Genomic DNA, 25475 nt, shown 5'->3' on the forward strand with positions numbered 1-25475 from the left:
GAGAGACCTGAAAAATCACTGTGCTCTAAAGCTCCTCATCCAACCTGATGGAGCTTGAGAGGTTGAGAAGTATTGAGCAGATGCTGTGAATACTGATGTACATGTGATTTGTTTGGAATGAGACTGTAACATGACAAAATGTGGCAAAAGTGAGGGGCTGTGAATAATTTCAAGATGAGCTGTGTGCAAACGAAATAAAGAAAGAAAAGAAAGAGAGTTTTTAAGTAGGTTTAACTGATGTCTTCACTTTTAGAAGATGATAAAAACACGACCAGGAAGAAGGTAAAACCATATTTGTGGGGTGGAAAAAAGGCAAATCAAAAATCTATTGAATAAATTCAGTTTAAATCAGTTTATTTTTAGAGCACTTTTAACAATGGACATTGTCCGAAAGGAAAGCGACGTACTGGCCTGTGTGTGTGTGTGTGTGTGTGTGTGTGTGTGTGTGTGTGTGTGTGTGTGTGAGTGTGTGTGTGTGTGTGTGTGTGTGTGTGTGTGAGTGTGTGTGTGTGTGTGTGTGTGTGTTTGGGGGGGTGGTGGTATTGAGACAAAGACGAACTGCAGCGAGTTTCTCTCCGGAGTGGAAGAGCTCCACACTGAGCAGATTTCAGCCTTCGAAGGTAAAGAATTTTAAGTATTTATTCCATATAAATGCTTTATTTATATATATATATTGAACATTTATTTTTCTTTGCTGTCGTAACACAGACATTTCCCCACTGTGGGATGAATAAAGGTATATTTTATCTTATCTTATTTTATCTGAGATTCTGAACTTTTTGTCTTTTATAGATTTCGCACATTTCTAACATTTTATTCAACAGATTTACTTAAAAATGGTGAGTTTTATATGAATACACAGCTGGATTTAATCACAGTTATTCTTAACTTATTAATTCATCATTAATATGTATTCATTAATTCTGTAATATTCATGAAAGTAATATTTATTTTCTCACTTGAATAAAAAGTGTATAGAAACAAATGAACACAATATTTTCCTATAAATCCATAACCTGGTGCACGGCGCAAGGAAAAATCTCTCTATTCAAGATTCACATATTAAACAGTTTTATACATAAACTATAATATACTCAATAATCAGAAACATCCTTTTTTAATTAACTGTATTTATTAACAATTTATTTTGTCTTTTAGAAAACCTTTAGGGGTTCCTTTAGATATTTCTTCCTTAAAAGTATAACAAAATTGTAAATCTTTTATATTGGCTATAAGATTATGTGTAAACGTCCTCTTTCCCCGTTTGCTGTTGTAATCACCTCCACACTTCTGGAAGGATGTTCCACTAGATTTTTGAGTGTGCTGGAGATTTGTGGAGACTCATTCAGCTACAAGGGTGTTAGTAAAGTCAGGTACAGATGTACGAGGTGGTATCAAAAAGTTTCAAGGCTAGTTTTGTAACATGCCAACAGATGGCAGCACAAGGCTGCACGTACAGTCACAGGGAGCACCGACTTTTCAGGTCAGTGTGGCAAAAAACATGTCCTGTGTGCATCGGGCGCTGTGCAGCTGGTGCTATTCTGACCAGGTGAGTTACCACGTCTACGATTTCATTATTGGAACAACAATAAACAACGAGAGATAAGGAAGACCTTCAAAAAGCTCAACCCCCAAAAACTTCCAAACCATTCTGCAACTTCTGCGTGATCTTGAAGTCAAAGGTCATCGTTGCCATCATTAGTGTCTTATACGGAACAGTCCAGGCGATCATCACGTATGATATGAACATGCGCCATGTTGCTGCCAAGTTCGTCCCCAGGCTGCTGACTCAGGAGCAGAAGGAACACTGTGTCAAACTCCATCAGTGTGCAGTGGACGATCCATCCTCCATGTCAAGGATTAATACCGGTGACGAAACCTTGGTGTACGGGTACAACCCATAGTGAAAGAGCACATTATCTCAAAGACTGAAAAAGGCCATGCAGGTCCACAATGTTGTCATTTTGGACATTTGTAGCATTGTGCATCAAGAATTTGTCCCCAGGAACAAGACCGTCAAAAGCGATTGCTACTGCCAGATTTGAAGGCATCTGCGGGAGGACATTCGGAGAAAGCGTTTGGATCTGTGGCACTCGAGTCTCAAAACTTTTTGGTACAACCTTGTAGGTGAGGTGAGGAGGCCTGAGGTGCAAACATTGTTCACATTAATCCCAAAAGTTTTCAATACTGTAAGAGCTCTATAGCAGGAGATCTACCAACCAATGGAGAAAGCAGATCTTCATGAAGTGTGTACGCAGGGGCATTGTCAGGCTGGAACAGTTCTGGGTCTCCAAGTTCAAGTGAAGGAGAGAATTTTATGATACTTCATCCAAAACACTTGTGTCCTGATATGTGGTAAGATTTTGGAGAAGAACCACATATGGTTGGAAAAGCCAGGAATACTTGGAATACTTGGAATACTTTTGTCCACATAGTGTATACAAAATATATCCTCCATTTTTTTTTTTATTATTATTATTTTTTTTTTTTTAGGACCAAATCTATTAATTCTGAAATTGAATGTTAACCAAACACTTTTATTTCATCACAGGATCTTCAACTCTGCAGCGATGAGGATCGTGTAACATAAAGCCCAGCTGATTTCAGGACTTCAGCCTCAAATATGAGTGTGTGTTTCATAAAGGGTTTAAAACTCATCAGTAAAATCTTCAAACAGATCGTTTCATGACAAACATTTATAGCATCAAATATTTCATGACATTCATTGGTGCATGTGGACCACAAAAGAAGGAGACTTTGGAAGTAAAAAATAGAACAAACCAAAAGAAAAAGGTGTCACTGCATGAGTTCTTCGTTCAAAAACTGCATTAAGTAGAACAAAAGCAGCATTTGAGAAGACATGAGTGAAGAGGAATTTATTAAGATCAATGTTAGGATTAGGATTAGGATTACTTGTATTAAGGATTAGTGTTAGGATTCTTATTATTAATAATATTTGCATCAGGATTAGTATCATGTTAAGAATTTATTTTAGTATTGGTATTAAGATTAATATTAGGATAAGGATTCGGATTATTATTACATTAAGATTTATGTTTAGGTTTGGATTAGGATTATTTGTAGTAGGATTAGTATTGAGGATTAGTATTAAGATTATAATTACTATTAATATAAGAATCAGGTTTAGTATCATTCTTTGTGGTACTCTTAGCATTTGGTTTGGGATTACAGGTAGGTTTAGTGTTAGGATTAATATTATTAGTATTTAGGATTAGTATTTAGATTCCAATTACTATTAATATTTGTATCAGGATTCGTGTTAGTCTTAGTATTTGAATTAGGATTAGTATCAGGATTAAGATTAACATTAGTATTAGCATTAGGTTTATGATTAAGAAAAAAAAGGATAGATTTTATTTTATATGTCGCATGTATACTACACACAGTGAAATTCTGTCTTTGAATATCCTGGCTTGACAGGAAGCTGGGGTCAGAGTGCAGGGTCAGCCATGATACAGCGTCCCGGGAGCAGAGAGAGATGAGGGGCCTTTCTCAAGGGACCAACAATGCAGCTAAGTGATAATGAGGCTTGAATTCCCGACCTTCCAATCAGTAACCTGCAGCCTTAATCACTGAGCTACACTTCTCAAGTGGATTACAATTATTATTGGCAGTAGTAGTATTAAGGTTAGTACTTTATTTGAATTAGTATCAGTATTAGGATTAGTTTGGGTTCAGTATTAATATCATTAGTATTAATTAGTATTAATTAGTATCATTAGTGTTAGGAGTAATATTAAACATTAGTATTAGGATTTAAAATTAAATAGCTGTTAATAGCATTTTGTCCCTACACATTTATCTTAAGATGTTCGAGGTGACGTGGCCAAAGTGCTTGCAGATCTGCATCTTCCTGGTTCTCGTAGCAAGCATTCATGGTACGTGACTGAAAACATAATGTATGAAAGCTTGTCTGTGTTTGCTATCCCTCAGCACTTGGATCATTGTGCATGTGTGTGATTGCTGCTGTGTCTCACAGGCAGGGTGGTGGCCCCTCCACGGGTGGAGTCACTGGTGGATCAGCCCTTCACCCTGAGCTGCACACTAAGCAAGTCCAGATCAGAGCAGGTGAAACAGGTACGCTGGCTGGACATGAAGAACCAGACGCTCATCTCGTACATACCGGATCAGACGGACAGCATGAGCGGACAGCACCATGTGGAGCTGATCGACAGCGCAAATGATGTGAGCAAGGTGCTCATCAAACGTGTCAGTGCCCGGGACGAGGGCTGCTACACCTGCATCTTCGATGTTTATCCCACAGGCTCCAAGGAAGCACAGACGTGTCTCACGGTCACTGGTGAGTACCCATAAACCGGGCCACTGTGGACATGCTGCTAATGACAGGAAGCTCAGTGATTAAGATGTTGGACTTCTAATCAGACGGTCATGAGCTCAAATCAGAAAGGCTGGGAACATATATATAGCTGCTATACCCTAAGCTAAGACTGGAACCAGACAGACAGACAGACAGATAGACAGACAGACAGATAGAGCGAGCAGTATATTTAAGGCATTATAAATCCAGAGCTCTCAATCTGCATCCACAACGGCTAACAAAAAAATGATTTGGTCTCAAATACACTTCACACGACTTCTACACGACAGACTTTTGAAGAAAAGCTGGACATCGTAAGGAAAACTGTTCAAAACAGTTATTAAGCTTTTTCATGAATAATTTATTCTATTGTGATTTCTTGCCTGTAGAATTTGCACAAGAACGCACAGCAAAACCAGAGAAAAAATACAAATACAGACGCTCCCCACTTTACAAATATTTACTTTACAAGCTTTCGCAGATACGAACAAACCCGTACTCAAAGTCAAATTTGTTCGGAGTCGAAAAAAACAAAACAGAGTAGAGCCGCCGCGAGCTAGTCGTCGACCGTAACGAGTCTACAAGATGCACACTGGACCAGCGCGAAGGGATTTATTTAAGTAAATTATTTCAATTAATTTGTATTATTTTTTTTATTACTTAATACAAAATAGTGTATAAAGTATTTCGATTTGTTTTAGTATATTGTTTATTTGATAGTATTTATAGCATATTGATGTTAATATCAATGCTAGAGATAATGTATGCAGGCAGTGCAGCTGTGGCTCCAGTGAAAGTAAACGTGTTGCATGAGTCCATTGCATTGAGTTTGTGGGTCTGTGATGCAGCGCTCTGTTCTACTGTGTTTCTCTATCATATTGATGGTTTCTATAGACGTGGCATCATAATAATTGTATTAGGAGATGGATTGACTATAGGAGAATACTGAAGGCTTTGGTATGAAATGCACGGCCTGATAATGACCGGACCTCAGGTAGTGTTTTCATATTACACTCCAGGCTTTGCAAGAACATTGCACTAGTTCAGAATTGAGATGTATTTTAGGGTAGATTTCAGAGACAGTAGGAAAATTTCAGCCCGCCGTTTAATTAAAAATGTTCTCTCCAAGGTGAATAAATCTCTCTGTGGAGCATCAAAAGTATTTCAGAATCACAGTGTTTCAGATTTTCTGAGGTTGTGGAATGTTGGCTGTATTTTATGCCAGATATAAATTCTGTGAAGCAAACTTGAGAAGCAACGTATTTTCTCCGCAATAATGAAATCTATCTGTATCCAGTCCAGATGTTTGATCATATTTATGAGATTAGACGTTAGATGTGTGTGAGAGGTTTTACGTTCACAAGACACATGGTCTGAATTGATGTTTTGGTTATGTCCAGACTGCGGTTTGAAAGGTCACTGAGAGGTTATGTGTTGTATAATCAACACAGATGTTTCAGTTGTTTCAATTCATGCCAGTTATCGGTTAAACTTGCATCAATCCAGTTTCAACCTTCATATCTGAAAGTTCATATCAGGTTGGCCTCCACATCTGCTCTCTGCAGACTCTGCACTGGTGTACCACAAGGCTCAGTGTTAAACTTTTTTTGTTCTAGTTCTGTTCCTGCTCTCTCAGTGATATAGATTACATGGACAAATTGTGAAAAGTGCTATAGAAATAAACTTGACAAATGTTTATGGACACCTGAGTATAATATTGGTACGTGTTTTTATTTAAAGATACTGTTCCACATTTAGTCTCCTTTTGCTGTTATAATAAGCTCCACTTTTCTGGGAAGATATTGGTCAGGTAAAGATCAATAGGAAGTAAGGAGGCATCAGATAAAGCCAACATTTTAATTGATGCCAAATGTGTTCAATACGTTTATATAAATATGATGTTTATGGAATAAATTGGGTGTGGTTTATGCAAATGTTCTGCTTATGAGCATAATCTTAATGCATGTTTTCTATAAATCAGCATGGTGATGTATCAGATGATAACCTGGGACTTGGAATATGGATCTTAAAGGTAAAGTTGGGAATGTTCCACCATAGCCTTTTAACGTCAGTCTGTCTGTCTGTCTGTCTGTCTGTCTGTCTGTCTGTTTTTCATCTAGCCTCAGTGAGACAGGGTGGCAATAAGACAGTGGTGAGAGGTAAGCAGGCATCTCTGTCCTGCCTCTATGGCCTGCCTGAAAAAGTGCAGCAGGTTCTATGGAAGAAAGTGGTAGAACGTGGGGTGTCACACGATGTGGCGTCTTTCGCTAAACGGAGCGACCCCATGATCGAGAAAAATTATGCAGAACGGACAAGCCTCACTCGTTCTCTATCAGACTCCCAGCTCACCTTTTATCCTGTGACCGTGGAGGATGAGGGCTGTTACACCTGCCAGTTCCACACCTACCCAGAAGGCACCAAGAGCGCCACCTCCTGCCTCATCGTCTTTGGTGCGTCACTCACTAACTATTTACAATAGAAGGTAGTGAAGACAATGAGCTTCTGTGTATGAGGATAAGAACAGGAACAGGAAGTTAAGCTGTGTATCAGAAGCTGATTCCTGATTAGTCATTAGTCAACTGTACATTTCAACATTCCTGTAAAATATTTTAAATCTTACGTGGAATATAAAAAACTTCTGGTATTGAATTTTGTTGAGGAAAAAAAAACGTGAAATTCCCAGATATTGTATTTGGGACTAGTACTGTTTATATATCAGCTTCCTTCCACCATTAAACAGCTCAAAAAATTAATAAATAAATAAATAAATAAATAAATAAATGATAAATAAATCAATAAAAAGGCAATAAAAAAATTATTAATAGCAAAAAAATGTAAATAAAATAAGGAAACAAGCAGTCGAGTAAAGGAAAAAAAATGAAAAGAAGATTCAAAAGTTAATGCAAAAGACATTTTTCTAAATAATTATTATAATTAGCAAAAATAATGAAGCAGAAAACATAAAAAGTATCAAGAATAAAAAAACTATAATAATGACTTTCCTTGAAGGAGGAAATTATTTATTTAGAATAAATAAATAAATAAATAAATAAATAAATAAATAAATAAATAAGAGGCATAATCTGTCTTAAAAAAAAAGGAAGGGGGAGAAGCAATAAAAAGTGAACTGTAATTAAAAATATACATAAAAAAATATATTATTTATGGAAAAAGCATATAATAGAGGAAAAATAGAAACAATATGAAATGAGATCAAATAAAAAAGCAAAAAAGAGAGAAATCTTTATTTATTTATTTTAATTATTATAAAAATAAGTGTCAAAATATAAAACATTTTATAATGACAAAAAATAATAATAATAATAAGTCTTGAATCGTGAAATAGAAAAAAAAAACAAATTATAATTTGTCTAAAAAAAGTTTTATAATAGTATTAAACCATAATATGACTAATAATAGCAATAATAAATTTATATTGTAAAGAAATATTTTTTTTTTACTTTATACAAAATTTACATATATTTATTAATTTTTTATAATAAATATAAAAATTCTAAAGCATAAATAAATATTATGAAGCTTTATATAAGAACGTGTTGCCCACACAAAATTGTTTGTCATGTTGTACAGACGCTTTCATTCTCTGAATAATTAAATATTATAATGTACTCTACCATGAATGAAGTGTAGAATAATGCGAATCAGTGACCTTTCAGATTTAGAGCTTAAATGGGAAATGAGATGAAGAGAAACTCAAATCCAGCCCAGTTTGCAGCTGGAGAGTGTGATGTGAGATGAGGAAAGTTCACAAAAAGTGGAGAATAAAAAAGAGAGAAGGATAAATGAGAGCATTGTAAACATGAGGAATTGTACAGGAGGCTGGGAATGAAATGCATGATTGTGTTCCACACTGCCTCGTTCTGTGCTCTCCCACCTCCTCCCTCACACTCCCTCTCACTCCTTCTAGCGTTCTCTTTCCTTCTATTCAGTCTGTTGTTTTAGTCCAACACTCACGCTCTTGTGCGTCAAGAAATCTCGACTCAATTTCAGGTCTGTCGCTCATACTCTGTCCCACTCGGTCCCGATCTCACAACCATCAACTCAAACATTCTAACTACATTGTTTTTTAGGGAAACCATCATGCAAATGGCAGACATTTAGAACTTTTTCCACAACAAATCTGAACATGTGATAAATTAATAAAGTAAAAAATAATGATGTAATGCAATGTAAGTATGTGTGTGTGATCCTGTTATAGAAAAATTGTATTTGTACTCTAAACAAAAAATGTTTCTATAACAGCCGCTAACTGCACATACAACTTAACAATGGAATCGTTAGTTAAAGTCAACTTTTTAACAGTGAAAAAAAATGTTTTTTTGTAAAACTTCACATCTGTTTAGCTCAAAAAGTAAAAAAGATTTATAAATGATTTATTTATTCTTACAGTATGAAATCTGTGGCTCCTGCCATAATTAACATAGTTAGTTAGTTATTGTTGCTTGTTTTAACTACTGTTTTATGAAGGATGCTGTTTTGAGCCGACAAATTGTTCTACAAACAATTTTGCTACATAGCTAAAATGACAATAATAAAATAATAATAATAATAATAAAGCAGATAATGGAGAAAAAAATGCTAAATAAACAATTATAATTACATATAAACCCTATTCGAAAAAAATTGGGACACTGTGTACAATGTAAAGAAAAACTGCAAATCTCATAAACCCATATTTTAAACACAATCGAACATAAAAAACATTTTAGGTGTGTAAACTGAGGAAATGTATCATTTTAAGAAAACAATAGGTAATTTATTATTTTTTTATGGCTACAACAATTCTAATTAAATTTGGTGCGAGGCATCAAAAGCCTGGCAAAAGTGATAATAAAATTAAACAGCTGGAAAAACATTTTGCAACTAATTCCCAACAGGTCAGTAAGATGAATGGTGGGAGTGATGAGGATGGACAGGATTAGAAACAAGTTTATTAGAGGGACAGCGCATGTTGGACGTTTTGGAGACAAGGTGAGGGAGGTGAGATTGAGATGGTTTGGACATGTGCAGAGGAGGGACATGGGGTATATCAGTAGGAGAATGCTGAGGATGGAGACACCAGGAAGGAGGAAAAGAGGAAGACCAAGGAGGAGGTTTATGGATGTGGTGAAGGAAGACATGTAGGTAGTTGGTGTGAATGAGGCAGATGTAGAGGACAGGGGGGTATGGAGACGGATGATCCGCTGTGGAGACCCCTAATGGGAGAAGCCGAAAGAAGAAGAAGAGAGGCAGAGTCACTCAGAAGTAAAGATGGGCGTAGCTTCACCATTTTGTGAAGCTCTGTGTCTGCAAATTGTGGAACAATTTCAGAATAATATTCTTCAATATCAAATTGCAAAACAGTTGAATATCTCATCATTTAAAGAATCCTGAGAAATCTCTATGCACAAGGGACAAGGGTGAAAATCAATATAAGATGCTGGTGATCTTCGGGCCCTCAGTCATGATTATGTACTGCATGTGCTCATTAACACCTCCAGAAATCATTGTTGGTGAACACAGTTTGCCGAGTCATTCACAAATGCAGGTTAAATCTCTATCATGCAAAGGAAAAGGCATGTGTGATCATGATCCAACAGCGCCATCCTCTCTGGGTCAAAGTTCATTTAAATTGTACTGAGGCAAAGTGGAAATCTGTGCCTCAGACAAATGGAAATTTTCTTTTCGTTTTGGAAACCATGGACACCACATCCCCTGGACTAAAGAGGAGAGGGACCATGTGGCTTGTTCAAAAAGCTCAGTTTAAAAACATGAATCTCTGATGGTGCACATTTGGAAAGGTGCCATCAATACAGAAAGGTATATACACGATTTAAATGCTTCTATCCAGAAAACACCCTTTTCAGGGAAGGCCTTGTATATTTAAAAAAGACAATGCTAACTGCATACTTTGTACTAGCATGACTTGGTAGTAGAAGAGATGTGCTGAGCTGAACTGCCTGCAGTCTAGACCTTCCACTGTTTAAAAAGTTTTTTTAGTCGTAGCCATATGATATTTTTTCCTTTAAATGGTATATACTCTCGGTTTAAACATTTAATGTTTTTTTACAATTTTTTAATTTTGAATAGGACATGGATTTATGAGATTTTCAAATCATTGCATTCTATTTACATTTTGCACAGTCCCAATTTTTTTTTCATGCTAGTGGATTCCAGACATTCCCTACTAGCGCACACACATCCCCATAGCGCCAGACTTTCTAACACTGTTTCTTGCAAAAAATAAAACCCCATGCTGTTCTAATATGGTGTGTTATTGCGTTCTCCTTCTGCAGTTCTGCCCAAACCTCAGGTGAGCTACAAAACCACGTCTCCGGGTGTGATCGAGGCGAACTGCACCGCCGCGGCTCGGCCCAAAGCTGAGATCGTGTGGAACGTGGAGAGGGATAACAGAACCCTGGGAGCACCGACATTCACAGTCACACAGCAGGATGATGGGACGACGCTGGTCATCAGCACACTAATGTTGAAGGCAGACCTGCTAAAAGACGTCTCTGTCAAATGTCTGGTCCACCACAAAGGCCTGGAGTCGGCCATCGCTGTGTCCATGAACACCAAGCGTGAGTGTAACTCTATAACCTGTAGGAGGTAGAAAATTAGAGATTCTCATTTTATAATGAACTGAAAAAAAAATGTTTGATGTAACCAAGTGTTATTCGGTTTGAAGAAAGTCAATATGTTCAGTGAAATTGATGAACTGAAATAGGTATCGGCATAATACCCTTTTGTGTATTGTATATTGTATCCATTAGTATGGAAAAATTCTCCTAAAGGATTTGAGTTTGGTCAAATAAATTGACCAACGTTTTATATCCTGTCCAGTTGCAGGTTATACATTTCACACCCAGGCCTTTAGTGGTGTCCTGCCTGAATCAATCCACCTCTTATCACCATCATCATGATGCCACATTATTCACTTACAGAGAAGTGCAGAAGAACAGAGCGCTGCATCACACACAGTAATCTCACAAAGTGAGAATGTCGTTAATAAAGCGAGAAACCCAGTTAACACAATTCAACACATCTCCTTTCGCTGTAGCCACAACTGCACCTCCACATACATCATCTCCAGCAGAAGCGTCGATATTCACCTCATCAAATGACCCTGGTTTTCTCTGCATTTTTTCCTTATGTATTACGGTTTTCCTGAGGATTTGAATTGAGGGCAAACTGTGTTTTTTAATGCAAATTCTAGTGAAAAGAAACCACAAATGTCACAATGTTACATGAGCTTAACGATTGTTTCAAGCTGTTTTGGCCGAACCTTTCCTCCCGACGCCCAGCTTTTCTTAAAACGTTTTGTAAATGTCCCTGAAATTGTATCTGCGTCCAAATCAGACAGTCATTGTGGAATGAAAAATCTGCTATTAAAACCACACAAATATATTTGAGCTTTTGATACTAACCGTCCAATCAAAAGACAGGAAAATGCAGACGTCCAAGTTCAAATTAATTTGTATAGTACTTTTCACAATGGACATTGTCTTCAAAGCAGTTTTACAGAATGTAAGATTGTAAAAAAAAACTATTTATATAAGTGAATATAAGTATTTATATAAGTGTTTATCCCTGATGATGAAGACTGGGGCGACTGTGGCAAAGAAAACCTCCCTTAGACTTTATTAGGAAAAAACCTTAAGAGGAACCAGACTCAAAAAGGAATCCGTCCTCATTTGGGTGACATCAAGAGTGTGATTATAGTCTTTAAACAATACAGAACACTGAAAAGTGAGAACTACCATGAGGGGGTGATTACGAGTAATGATCAGTCATTTGACATTGTGGAATCAGAAGCTAATGAGCAACTCATGAAAGAGCTCAACTTTTGAGATCATCATTGATCCAACACCAACTCCTACATGTCAGAGCTTTTAAAAGGATACTGATGTTACTGTACGCCTGCTAGATGGCCCCAATGCCACCCACTCGAAATCCAATTGGTAAAAGCAACAGGCTTTAAGCAGCATGAATTTTACACTGCAAGCACCTGCAAGTGTTTATTTCTTGATTGGATAGAAACTCCAACGTAAACAGACACTACTTGGAGCAGCAAGAGAGAAACACTATGAAATAAAGAGAATAGACTTTTGGAAATAATCAAATACATATATTTATGCAGAATAATATAATAAAACGTAAGTCAGTGACTCTGATAGAGTTTACGCCAGCAGAGAAGACCTTGCCGGACCTGACTTCTCCTGACCAATTAGATTGCAGCTCATTAACATATACAGTTATCACAATTAGCAGATGCCCTTATCCAAAACAATCTTCAAAATGTTTTGAAGTCTCCATGAATAAATCAATTCTGATGAGTGGAAATTCATTCCACCACCTATGTGCTAGACCAGAAAAGAACCTGGAAGCATTCCTTTCTCGTTCCCTGAGATATGGTTGAACCAGTCGAGCAGTGGTTGATGAGGAAAGAAGCATGGTGCAGTTTGAGGTCAAATAAATGCTGTGTAGGGATGCACCGAAGTTTTAAATTTGATGCAACAGCTACAGAAAGCCAGTGGAGGGAGTGTCGCAATTGGTGTGGAAGAACCTTAAGGAGCTTTGTGGCTGCATACTTGAAGAGGTTAAATTATTTTCAGAGATAAACCAACCAGGAGTGAGATGCAGTAGTCCAGTCATGAGATGAAGAGTCACTGAACAAGCACCTGAGGAAATAAAAATGGACAGTTGATTGTCCATGGTTACCTCAAGGTTGCATGCAGTGACCAAATGTGATCTCAGTGCTCAGGGAGGTGAAGAGAAGAAAACATACATGGAGAAAGTGTGGGTTAAAATGTGAGTCTTGTTCATAAGAGAATGTGAGAATATTTCGAGTGGAATGTTGAATGGAAATCTTTTAAAGATTTTCTTACTTTAGTTTTTTTTTTTTTCACCTGCAATGTTGACATTAATAAATATAATCTAGAAAAATAGATATAAACTGGAAACCAACATGAGTTAACTATAATTTGCTGATTGTTCTGTCCATGTGCTTTTCCTGGCTCCTGCTCTCCCACTGCAAATTCTTCTAGAGAGAAAAAGCAAAACAGGGATAAGAAGCAGCTGGTGCAATCATGCAAAGAAAACATCCAAAAATGTTTCTCCAGCAGAGGAGTGTATACCAGCACACACACAGGTCTCAGCTAAGTAGTGGGAATTCTCATACATAAAGACAAATACAAGAGGAGACAAACATCACCATGACCACAGAGTTTATAAAGTCACTATGCCCAGAGTTTATAAAGTCACTATGTAGTAATAAATCTAGAAAAAAAAAGGGCTTTGGGTTGAATGTAATTTTTAAATAGCAGTCTTTGTTTGTTATTATTCATATTGGTGTACTTGAACATGAATATGTACACTTTATAAAACAGTATCTATATGGATTTTATTAGTAGTATTTTCATTTTGGGAAATCTTTCTTCACTACATTCGAATGTTTACAGCATTATCTTACAACCCCAATACCAAAAAAGTTGGGACACTGTGTAAAATGTAAATAAAAATGCAATGTAATGATTTTCTAATCTCCTAAATCCATATTCTTTCCACAGTAAAACAAACAAAAAAACCCACTGTAATATACAATATTAAGGAAAAAAATAAGGTCATTTTGAATTTCATGGCTGCAACACGTCTCAAAAAAGTTGGGACAGGGCCACGTTTACCACTGTGTAGCATCATGTCTTCTGTCTGTATACATCTGGGAACCGAGGAGACCAGTTGCTGAAGTTGTGGGAGAGGAATGTTGTCCCTTAGTTGTCTGTTACAGGATTCTAGAAGCTCAACAGTTCTGGGTTTCCTTTGTTGCATTTGTCCTTTGTTGTACTTCCAGTTCTTTTACTCAAGCAGAAATGTAAAAGACGTTTTACTGTTACAGGAGTTATTTTTTAATACCTTTCATTCAAATACAGGAACGATTTACCTCTGTCCACTACTTCTAATAACGTTGCATGGCGAGGCTAAATTTGGCTGATCATCTTAACTTCAACTCAGAATTCCTTTTCACGCCTCAGGAAATTATCTCAACCCTGAATCAATCAAGTGATTTCAAATCAAACTGGCCGAACAGAAACCTTCAAACTAATTATACTGCATGTAATCTATGGAACCACTGTTAATCAGACAAATTCCCGCTGTGAAATGTACCACATTGAATTTTCTGTTTTGTTCTCAGAACAATGCACATCACTTATCATGGTTAGCTAACTAACAAAAGTCGAACTCAGAGGTGGCCATGTTTTTTTCCCTTTTTTTATTGAAATTACATAATATAGAGCATTAAAAGTGAAGAAATGATACACCTAATGTTAGAAATGGCTATAAAAAGAGAATGATCCTGAATACAGCCGAGAGCTGTGATTGGACAATATGAGTTAAATTCTTTAAAAATAGATGGGTTTTGTTTGTTAGTGAACATTTTCTGAATTGATCTGAAATGCATTTTACTGTAGCGCTTTGGCCTTGTGTTAGAAATATATAAAAACCCTCCAAGGAGTGGTTTTTTTTTTTCAGGGGCGGGTCATCATGGCAGGCAAGGCCTTCTCTGCTGGCTTAAACTCTAGCAGAATCACTTATGTTTCAATGTTTTTGTGCCTCATTATTTATTAATTTTCTTAATTTCTTAATTTTCTGAGGTAAACATCGATGCTTCTGCTAGGGATGATGTATGCGGGAGGTGCAGTTGTGGCTAGAGTGAAAGAAGAAGTGTTGAATTGTGTTAATTAGGTTTCTTGCTTTAGTGATGACATTCATTCACACTGTATGAGATCCTGTCTGTGATGCAGCGCTCTGTTCTACTGCATTTCTCTGTAATACTGATGGTTTCAATAGATGTGATGTCATAGTGATTGTGTTAAGAGGAGAATTGACTCTGGATAGCACCGAAGGTCTAGGTATGAACTGCACGACCCATCACTGAATGTCACACACTTTAGCCTTCATTATGTGAGAAGGTGTCGTGTATGAGTTCAATATAAAATGAGATGAATAACTAAACTGTTTCTTTATCTCAGTTGGAACCGCTTTGACCATCCTGATCTCAGTGACTGCAGTGGCCTTCCTTCTGATCATCTGCATGTGCATCTGCCTGTGGAAGTGTGTTCTGCGTAGTAATGGTAAGTGTGTGTGTGTGTGTGTGTGTGTGTGTGTGTGTGTGTGTGTGTGTGTGTGTGTGTGTGTGTGTGTGTGTGATTTCCCCTTTGTAGCAGGGTTATATTTGTGTCCTATTAATCTTTTAACACAATTAGAGTAACAATGCCACAATAGGGTTCACACGTCCTCTCTTATTTTCCTGTACAGATGATATCTAAATTGTACCAGTAGCTCGCAGTAGGACACCTGACTTCGGGAGCTGGTCTCATGTACAATGTTGTGTGTCTGAGTGAAGTTCTGGTGTGTTCGAGCTCTTAGTGCATTTTTTATGCACAGTGAGGTGATCACAGACGTTTCCAAATGAGTGAGATAGATAGATAGATAGATAGATAGATAGATAGATAGATAGATAGATAGATAGATAGATAGATAGATAGATAGATAGATAGATAGATAGATAGATAGATAGATAGATAGATAGATAGATAGATAGATAGATAGATAGATAGGCGTTTTCTTTTTTCTAGAATTTGCACAAAAAACACTTAATTTGCCTTTATTTCAAATCCCCAGGGAAACAGAAATGAACTGTAAAAAAATGCACAAAAATGAACTAAAGTCATTTTCTGAGGTGAATATCGACGCTTCTGCTGGAGATGATGTTTGTGAAGGTGCAGTTGTGGCTCCAGTGAAAGGAGACGTGTTGAATTGTGTTCATTGTGTTTCTTGCTTTAGTGATGAAGTTCTCACTGTATGAGATCCTGTGTGTGATGCAGCGCTCTGTTCTACTGCACTTCTCAGTAATACTGATGGTGTCTGTAGTCGTGGTGTCATAATGACTGTATTATTATACGTTTTATTAGATATATTTGCACGGCCTGATAATGGTTTCAGTTATATTGCGTTCACTTCCACACAATATGAAATGCTCTTTGGGAGTAATTTCTGGCTTAAAATGTCTCAGTGAGATGAAACAAAAATGGTCAGGTGAATTTCTAATTAATGAAAGATGAACAAAGCTGTGGGTGAAGCCTGGGTGAGATCCATGAAAGCCAGATGCAAGAAAGACATTAATACCTTCAGCACACAAGGATCAGTGTGTTTATTCTGGATCTCAGTGACCAGGGCTTTGCGGTTCAGTTAATTTTGACTTGAGTTTGTGGATCTGAGAGGACGGGGTTAAGGGGAAAACGGGTCACAGAGCGCATTTTTCCTGCACCGCTCTGTGAGAACTGAGCTTTAGTGCTCTAATGTGATTGTAGTGATTCTCCACAGCTGGACTTTTTCCCCAGTGTCCTCACGTCCTTATGGCTCGGTGTCAGTCTCTCTGTCTCTCTCTGGTTTGTACTGTATGTGCGAACATTGTTTGCTTTAATTTCCATATTAAAAGGGACCGTCACTGTGGAGTACAGAAGGAGGATTTATACGGGTCTCTATGTTCAGCTTCTGTCACTTGGAGCCTCTAACTAACATTGTGTGTCTAGTGTGTGTGTGTGTGTGTGTGTGTGTGTGTGTGTGTGTGTGCAGTCAAAGTTAGAATATATCTCAAACAGAATGCTAAGACACAAAGACAAGTTCATAAGTTCAATTATGAGTTATGTGTTTTCCCCTATGAGACCAAAGCACTGGTGAATTCTGGGAAATCTCTCGCTCCGAGTTTTCTGACATCTCAGGACAGATGATTTTTTGCAAAATCTCAGAAACGTAACAAGCTGTGTCTTTTTTTGTCTTATGAACTTCAATACAGCAAGAAAACCAAGGCTGATGAGGGTGTGAGTGTTTATAGATGCTAAAGCTTAAGAGAACTGAAAGTTGTTTTCCAGCAATCGAATTGTTCTAGAACATAATTTTCCTCAGGGTCATTCATCACACCACCATGTCTCTGATGATTTTCCAACAGCAGCCGGAGTTTTTATTTTCCTGGAATATTATTCTCTTAAGCAGGATATTTTCCTAAGATCGCAGCGTGAAAACCAAGCTTCGCCCAAGAGCTGTAAAGGGAAGTGATTGAGTTGGCTTCCTGTAGCCATTATTTCCATTATTTCATTTTTCTTTTCACTTATTGACCGCTAAGCACCATTGTGCTTAAGTGTGTGTGTGTGTGTGTGTGTGTGTGTGTGTGTGTGTGTGTGTGTGTGTGTGTGTGTGTTTGAATATATATAAAACATTTTTTATATACTCTTTATTGATCTCTAACTCGATATTATTTGACCTTATTGGCATATCAAACTTCACATCTTTCATGATCTTGTCCTTGTTCTTCAGCAGTCAAGAGAAACACTATGAAATGAAGAGAATAAACTGTTTGGAATGAATTAATACAATTTCATGGAACAAATATTAGAATTTAGGTGGTACGTGTAGGTCAGTGCTTCTGATAGTGTTTAGGCCAGCAGAGAAGGCCTTGCTGTCCCTAAACGCCCACCACTGATATATAATCTGCACTCCATTTCATATTCCTGGCTCTATTCCAGCCTCAGAGTTAAGTCACATTCGAAATGAGGTCTGTAAGTAAATAGCATACACCGGCCATCATTTACATTTACATTTATGGCATTTGCGATTCAGAGCCCAATGCATGAGCCCATACCACTAAACTAAAAGTCTTGGGACTTAATTCAAGACAGGTCAAGAAGCTTTGATTGTTATTTCAACTATATATAGCTGACACAGTACACAGTCAAATGAGTCAAGGTTTCTCTGGGACCATAGCATAGTGCTACATCACACAACATAGAGCTACATCCAGAAACACAGAGCTGAGGAAAAAAGTAACTTGTTCTCGCCATATAAAGTGCAACCGATTGCAAACATCACAAAACGGAAACAATACACGACAAATAACTAATATAATTACAATAGCATCGATCAGTATACCTTCTGTATAATATGTTAGACAGTTCAGTAATTGTTAAAAGGTACCAATCAAAAGAGGGATATAAAAAATTCTCAAAGGCTCTAAATGTACCATGGTACTCTGTGAAACCCATCATCCATAAGTGAGGGATATGTAGCACCACAGAACCATTAGAAAGATCAGGACGACCCTGCAAAGTTGATGAAAACACAAGAAGAGAACTTAAGGAAAACCCAGAGAGGCTACCAAAAGGTTAACAGGAAACCGAAGCGTACGTCTGAGCTCTGTTAGAGTTATTTAGAGAGCAAACAGACGTCTGGAGTGACATCATCTATCATGGAACGGCCTGCCCAGTTGCCGCACCTAAATTCTGTTGAACTGCTCTGGGATGAACTGCATTGTGAAGAAATCTCCAAATAGTGGACAACACCTTTACAAGCCTTATAATTGGCACCTCAAAGTATTTCAGATAAATGTTTGGAGAAACGAACTGTGAACTGCCGAAAGTGTTTTAAGCTGTTCTTTATGCTTAGGAAGGATTGAGACGATGAGAATAAAGTGCAACGTCTGGACATTTAAATATCTGTTTGGTCAAAATTAATATTTTTACCGTTACATTACAGAGTTTACCTCACAGAAACAAAATGAACTTGCACATGTCTCTCAAAAACCATAAAAACCCTTTCTAGACTTTTCACAGGCTCTATGTAGATACACTATTCTCAGCATCATAGTAGAGTTTTTGTACATTCTTTGTTCAAGTGGTTGAAAGGTGATAAAAAAAAGCAGCAGTTCTTTTTTTTTTTTTTTTTACCAGACACCTTTTAAACCACAACCCCACACACAACACTCTTCAGTTATGCCACTCAATATTTTTGAGATCTATAGGCATTTCCTGTGTACATACCACAGCGTTTCTCACATGGCCTCGGTTTCCTGTTTCTTCAACATTATCTTTAACACTTTTTATTTGAATAGGAACTAACAGGATAATATGCCCTGATCTTGCCGTGCTCTGAGAGCAGAAACTGGGCATGTGCACAGGAAACAGAATACCGAGAATAATCAATCTGTCAAAAGATCCAGGACTTACTGTTCATTCTTACTCATTTAGCATAATGATTTCTCCTCCATTTTTTTGGAGGAGAAAAGGGAAAAAATTACGGTGTGTATAACAGTAAAGAAGCTGCAGGACATGTTGGGTGGCTTCCTCACTCAATTAATCATCCTGAGATAAAAAAGGAGATGACATTAATGTTGAATTTACAGGCAAAAGGAGAAACCACCTCTACATGTCTATACATTAGCACTATTTGGAAAAAAAAAAGGATTGGAACATATGACTTTACCATATGTGGTTTTTCCCAAACTGATACCACAAGGATTTATATGTTCCCTTGAACAAGGAGTCCCCGTCCTGTTACCTTCGAAACTTTCAAGAAATTTGACAAAAGATTTAACAGGTCTACTTCCTGTTACTTGCTGTTACTTCCTTTGTTAAAATATTGGACTGGATCACATGGTCTTGCACAAAGTGACCCAAATGCCACATGGTGCCGGTGTTGCCAGGCTTGATTTCAAACTGGATGAAAGAAGCATCATCATGAGCCCAAAACCTTCTTATCAACTACTTTAAAAAAAATGGTGTAAGTGAAGTCACGTGTGTTGTGGTGAGTTTGAGTCTGGAGTTTCATCATTTATTCCTCTCTAAATGTTCTGCTTGATGTTGAACTGATGCTGAACTGTATGTTGGTGATCAGTAGATACACCAAGTGCCAATCAGAACACGTGTAAAACAGAGCGTGCGCTCGATCCTGTTTGGAGACTCGCTGCGTGTTTGTCCGGTTCCATTTTTATCCACAATTAAATTAAAAGAAACGACTGATTTCACAAAATGTATGTAAAAATCCCATTGGTTCCACGCTGGAAGAAAGAGAGACGGGCAAAAGTTCACCAAGCAGAGCTTTTATTTTCCTTTCTTTTTCTTTCCTGTACTCACACCGGGGCTCACCCACAGTCTCGAGGTCAGCACGCTTTCTTTCTTTAGCGCCCGCCCGAGTTTCCAGTTTTCGCCCGAGTGCACTCGCAGGCCGGCACGTCTTTCACCGGCTTACTTTTCACCGCTCAATGTAGTTGAGTAAAAAGTGAGATATTTGACTTTGAAATGTAGTGAACTTAAAATAAAAATCTCCCCAAATTGAAATACTTCAGTAAAGTACAGATTTACATTTACTTCATTACTGTCCACCGCTGGACTCCAGTGTCATTTGGCTGAAATAAGGTTGTGTTATGACAATTTCCAGAATTTAAAAAGCACGATGATATTTTAAATTTTCGCTTTTTGGTTTTACAGAATAAAGCAGTTCAGACTGAAATGGAGAAAGCTTTAAAATCAGGACATGGAAAATGGACCCTAACCGGAGACAGATCTACAGACTCAGATCTACACTCACCTGTAATAATGCTCCCTGAGATGAGGGGCCACCAGCAGGGGTGTGGTCACATGGGTACACGGATGGGGCAAGGTGGGCACTCGTTATCCCTAAATACCTCTCGTGTCAGTTTCATTAATTGTCTGATATAAATATCAGTCTCGCAGTCAAAGCCAAAGTTTATGAAATCCTTATTTTCGCCACCCAGAAAATATATTTTTACAATCTTCATCATTAACTCACATCTTAACATCACTTTATGCTAAAAAAATTATCTTTCCACATTTTATTATTTAAAACTGTAACATTTGAAATAACTGTAATCAGAATGCGTTGTAATTTTAGGAGACGTCAAAAAAAATGTAAAAAAGAAAAAAAAAAAGAAAAAAAAAGCCGTTTTGCAAATCTTTTAGTTTCAAATGAATAATTTGCATATGTTAGCTAATATCTAAAAACAGCTACAACTACGCTATTACTACCTACTAGACATTTTTGCAAGACGCAGTTCTCCCACATGACACGACTGCCGCTGAAGGATCTGTGTTTGATTTGTGTCCAGGACCATTACAAAAAGAATCCTGAAACAAGACGTGTGGGCGGAGTTAAAAAAAAACACACAAAAAAAGCAGGGCTCCCTGATTGGTCACAGCACAATGATAAACAGTCTCTGTAGTGTAGTGGCCGTCTGCAGAATCTTTTTCTAGACAGCTTTAGGATGTAAAAATGACAATTGTATCTCACAATGTATGATGTTATTCAAGTTAATTTATTCGCACACGTCTTCTTAGCTAAGTTTTTTTGCTTTGGCAGATTATAATAATGTAAAATCCTTTTTTTTTTTATTTTGCACACTATACTGTACTTAATCCAAAGTGTGTCATCGAGCACTGGAAGAACAGTCGGAAATGCGGACTGAAGAAGGGTGTTTTGTTCTTGCTTTTCTTTGCTGTCACAAGACAATTGCAGAGAGTTCAAATAAAACTCTGTATATTGCACACCTTGGTATTTACATTTTAGCGGCATTTGGCAGACACCTTTATCCAGAGTGACTTACAACTGAGCGTTTAAGGGCCTTGTTTAAGGGCCCAGCAGTAGAGTGTGGTGGTGCTGGGATTTGAACTTGTGATTCAATGTCTTAACCACTGAGCTACTACCTCCCTCTGTATTTTATTTTGTATGTGATTGATTAATGAAGCTAAAAGATACTCATGAAAATATATTGTGCAGAATTTTATCACACTTGATACATGAAAGCTGGAGAAATGAATATGAACAATGCCAGTACTGGTGTTCATTCACAGCACTGGCCCCTGGTTTAAAGTTTGCATTCTTCATTTGTTTATGCAGAGCGACTTTATCTAATTTATACACCTGAGCAGGTTAAGAGCATTGCTCGAGAGCCCAGCAGTGGAAGCTGTTGGGGACTGTCAGAGTGGTGCTGAGATTTCAACTCATGACCTTCTAATCAGATGGCTGATGTCTTAGTCCATTTTTTGTGTCTTCTTTTATTAAATGAATGTATTTATGTCTAATATCGGTCTCACGTGGCTTTTAGTAGTGTATATTATTGTACTAACAGCCAATGTATTTGCATTTATTGCCATTTCATCTATATACAGTGCAGTACAGAGTGAAATGAAACACAGTTCCTCCAGGTGCTCCATGAAACAGCATAAATTAACACAAAAACACACAACTACCAAGGACACAACAAACAAGTGTACATGTGGAAACAACACAATGAGGCAACACACAGTGGCAAATAAATTGTACATATAATAATAAATACTCTAAACATTGATGGCTTAGCAGTGGTTATTTGTGCAAAAAGTGTGTGTGTGTGTGTGTGTGTGTGTGTGTGTGTGTGTGTGTGTGTGTGTGTGTGTGTGTGTGTGTGTGTCAATCAGACCAATTCTTGTGTTTTGAGGTTTTTGATAGGATTGTAGCTTAGTGTGGCAGACTGCAGTTATATTACATTATTGTTTATGACATTTGTCAGACTTTCTTATCCAGTGCAACATGCATTCCTCTCAGGGGGCCCAGGAGTTGTGGAGTAATGTCTTAATCACAAATCTACCACTCCCCTTATTAAACATATACGAGACACTGGTTCAGAAAAACTCCACATTTGTGTAACCTCTACATACTGTGACTGTGCTCTAGTTTAAAAACTGATGTATGCAATTTTAGATCTACAATTTGTTGATATTTACTGTAAAAAAAAAAAAGCAGGTAAACGAGTAAGCTACTCTTTTCATTTACATTATAACATCTATAAACAATCATTCTGTCACGAAACACCAGACACCGGAAACTGGGAGTAAAACAAATTGTACTTTTATTGACCTATAAGAGTCAAACAAAGAAAACTATGAAAGAGAGTGAAGGAAAAAGAAGTTAACTAGAGCAGGTGTAACGAGGAGCACAGGAACACAGGGAAGCACAGGATTACAGGGAAGCACAGGAGCAGTAAGGAGTCTGGGTGATTTGGGGTAAGTGTAAGGTATATCAAACTGCGTTTGAATAGAGAGGGAGCTCTTTAAAGGGGACCTCGTTATGGGAAAACAGGTTCGGATGATTAATAGGAGGGAGAGGCTGAGCAAGAGTGTTGAGAGTTTGAGGGGGGCATGGCTGGTGGTTCTCTGACATTACCCCATCCTCCAGTGGTGGCTCCTGACCGCCCACAATCCCGTCCCCACCTTAGCCAGGTGGGCCTGGGCACAACGAGGAAGGCCTTCGTTTACCTTAAAGGGTCAGAGGCTGGGAAACTACCTTTCTGGGGCTCGGAAAACTCTGGAGCAGAAACTCTCTGGCGCCCTCTGTGAAGCTCAGGAGCGAAGCAGCACCCTCTCTGGTGCCCTTTGCGAAGCTCGGGAATGAAGCAACTGCCTTGTTGGGGCTCACCAGCAGAGCTTCCCCTTCTCTGGCGCCCTCTCGAAGCTTGGGAATGGAGAGACGGCCTTGGCAGTGCTCAGGAGCAGAGTGGGGCCCCTTTCTGGTGCCCTCTGAGAAGCTCAGAAGTGAAGAGACGGCTGCTGCGGTGCTCAGGAGAGGAGAGATGGCCTCAGCTGTGTTCGGGAGCAAAGAAATGGCCTCGTCGGTGCTCAGGAGTGGAGAGACAGGAAAACAGGTGCGGGTAATTAATAGGAGGGAGAGGCTAAGGGAGAGTGCTGAGAGTTTGAGGAGGCATAGATGGTGGTTCTCTGACACATTCATTCATGGACCTCACTTTTCTCTCTTTCATAAAAGCTAAAAAACATCAATTTAACCCAATTTATTTGTAAACTCTTCGGTCTCGAAGACAAGGACAAAACTCCAATTCCTGGCAAGCATAATGGCATACGGCTATTTGTTTTTTTCTGTTTTTTACATAATGACACAAAAGATTTAATACCCCACTATGACACACATTTTACATATGCTGCCTGTAAAAAGTGTGAAAACACAGAGGGTTTTATGTTTTTGTAGCAGACACGTGCATGTTCCTTTTATTTCTATGCAGCAAACTCGGTAAGGTAACACTATGAAGATTTCTTTGACCAAACAAATCTATAAACGTCCAGATGTTCCACTTTATTTTTCATTTAAAAAATCCTTCCTTAGAATGAAGAACAGCTTGACACACACTTGGCATCTGGGCAGTTCGCTTCACCAAATGTTCAGCTGAAATACTTTGCCGTGCCTCTTGTAAAACTCGCGAAAGATGTTCTCCACTAGTTGGAATTCACAGGTTGTTTCAGACCGTAACACTCCAGATGAGGTACGCTTCAGCTCATCGTCTTGTTGTATGTTGAAGTCGGTTTCCGATCAGCTGCAGTCAAAACGGAATTGTATAGTGTTGAAGAATGGAATGGTTGCCATGTTGGTTCAGGATTCACTTTACCATTTAAGCTAAATACATTTATATATATACAAAACTGCATGAAGTGAAAACTGATTGTTATTACCTAAGGTGACAGTTTGATAGAAATGATTTCTGTAACTTTACTTTAGTTTAGTTTAGTTTAGTTTAGTTTAGTTGTTTGCATGGAAACAAAAGGAACATTCATGTCTCTCTTAAAAACTGTAAAAGACTAGGTGTTTCCAAACCTTGATGGGCTCTGCATAACCACCAGGATCGAATTTGTAAAATTAATAAAATATAAAATCTGTATGAAATTTTTTATATAGAGAATAATAATAACACTCATTGCATGTTTTCTGTGCACAATTGTTATTAATGTTATTGCGTTATTTTTTTATGTGGGATATGAAAAATGCAGAACTTTTTACTGTATACATAGAGTAAGTACATACAATTACAATAAGTTACATACAGTATACAGTACATTACATCCAGTGTATTTTTTTTCTTTTTTTTATACTAAATTATTAAATAAATTATATAAAGCATAATCCCAAATAGAATGTCAGTTACAGTAAAAAATTAGGGATGGGAAATGGGTTTACAATGATTAAAGTTTAGGGGCGTGGCTTTAATGAAGGTTGAGTGGGTCACACTCTATTGCCAAAGCTATTCGCTCGTCTGTCTTCACATACAAATGAACTTGAGTAACATCCGATTCCTAATTCATTGGGTTTAATATAATGTTGGCCCACCCCAGCTATAACAGCTTCAACTCTTATGGGAAGGCTTTTGGGGAATTTTCGACCGTTCTTCCAGAAGCACATTTGTGAGGTCAGACACTGATGTTGGACGAGAAGGTCTGCAAAGTCTCCGCTCTAATTCATCCCAAAG

At 37.8% G+C, this 25475-nt stretch overlaps 1 protein-coding gene across 4 annotated transcripts; it reads left to right on the forward strand.

Moving 5' to 3' along the window:
* The first annotated feature begins 470 nt into the window (after nucleotides 1-470).
* On the forward strand, nucleotides 471-22538 carry LOC310723296 (OX-2 membrane glycoprotein). 4 transcript variants are annotated; one of them, XM_083536096.1, is made up of 10 exons: nucleotides 546-620; nucleotides 793-839; nucleotides 2552-2629; nucleotides 3442-3648; nucleotides 3830-3899; nucleotides 4001-4321; nucleotides 6460-6789; nucleotides 10636-10920; nucleotides 15370-15471; nucleotides 20659-22538. In XM_083536096.1, exons 5-10 carry the CDS (start codon nucleotides 3830-3832, stop codon nucleotides 20661-20663), a joined length of 1113 nt encoding a protein of 370 aa, XP_083392222.1. In that variant the 5' UTR covers nucleotides 546-620; nucleotides 793-839; nucleotides 2552-2629; nucleotides 3442-3648; the 3' UTR covers nucleotides 20664-22538. The 4 variants fall into 4 exon arrangements, with proteins under 4 accessions (XP_083392221.1, XP_083392223.1, XP_083392224.1 ...); XM_083536095.1 differs by lacking the exon at nucleotides 793-839 and having other exon boundaries at nucleotides 471-620; XM_083536097.1 differs by lacking the exon at nucleotides 793-839 and having other exon boundaries at nucleotides 471-620; nucleotides 2552-2579; nucleotides 3446-3648.
* Nucleotides 22539-25475: the final 2937 nt, after the last annotated feature.

This window comes from Silurus aristotelis, assembly GCF_946808225.1.
Source record: "Silurus aristotelis genome assembly, chromosome: 3".
Classification (NCBI taxonomy): Eukaryota; Metazoa; Chordata; class Actinopteri; order Siluriformes; family Siluridae; genus Silurus; species Silurus aristotelis.

What these genes read in the sequence shown, in the direction of transcription:
- LOC310723296 (XM_083536095.1), top strand. Translation starts at nt 3,830, where the DNA reads ATGTTCGAGGTGACGTGGCCAAAGTGCTTGCAGATCTGCATCTTCCTG. An exon ending in TCTCGTAGCAAGCATTCATG is followed by an intron (nt 3,900 to 4,000) that starts GTACGTGACTGA and finishes TGTGTCTCACAG; the next exon opens with GCAGGGTGGTGGCCCCTCCA. An exon ending in CTCCTGCCTCATCGTCTTTG is followed by an intron (nt 6,790 to 10,635) that starts GTGCGTCACTCA and finishes CTCCTTCTGCAG; the next exon opens with TTCTGCCCAAACCTCAGGTG.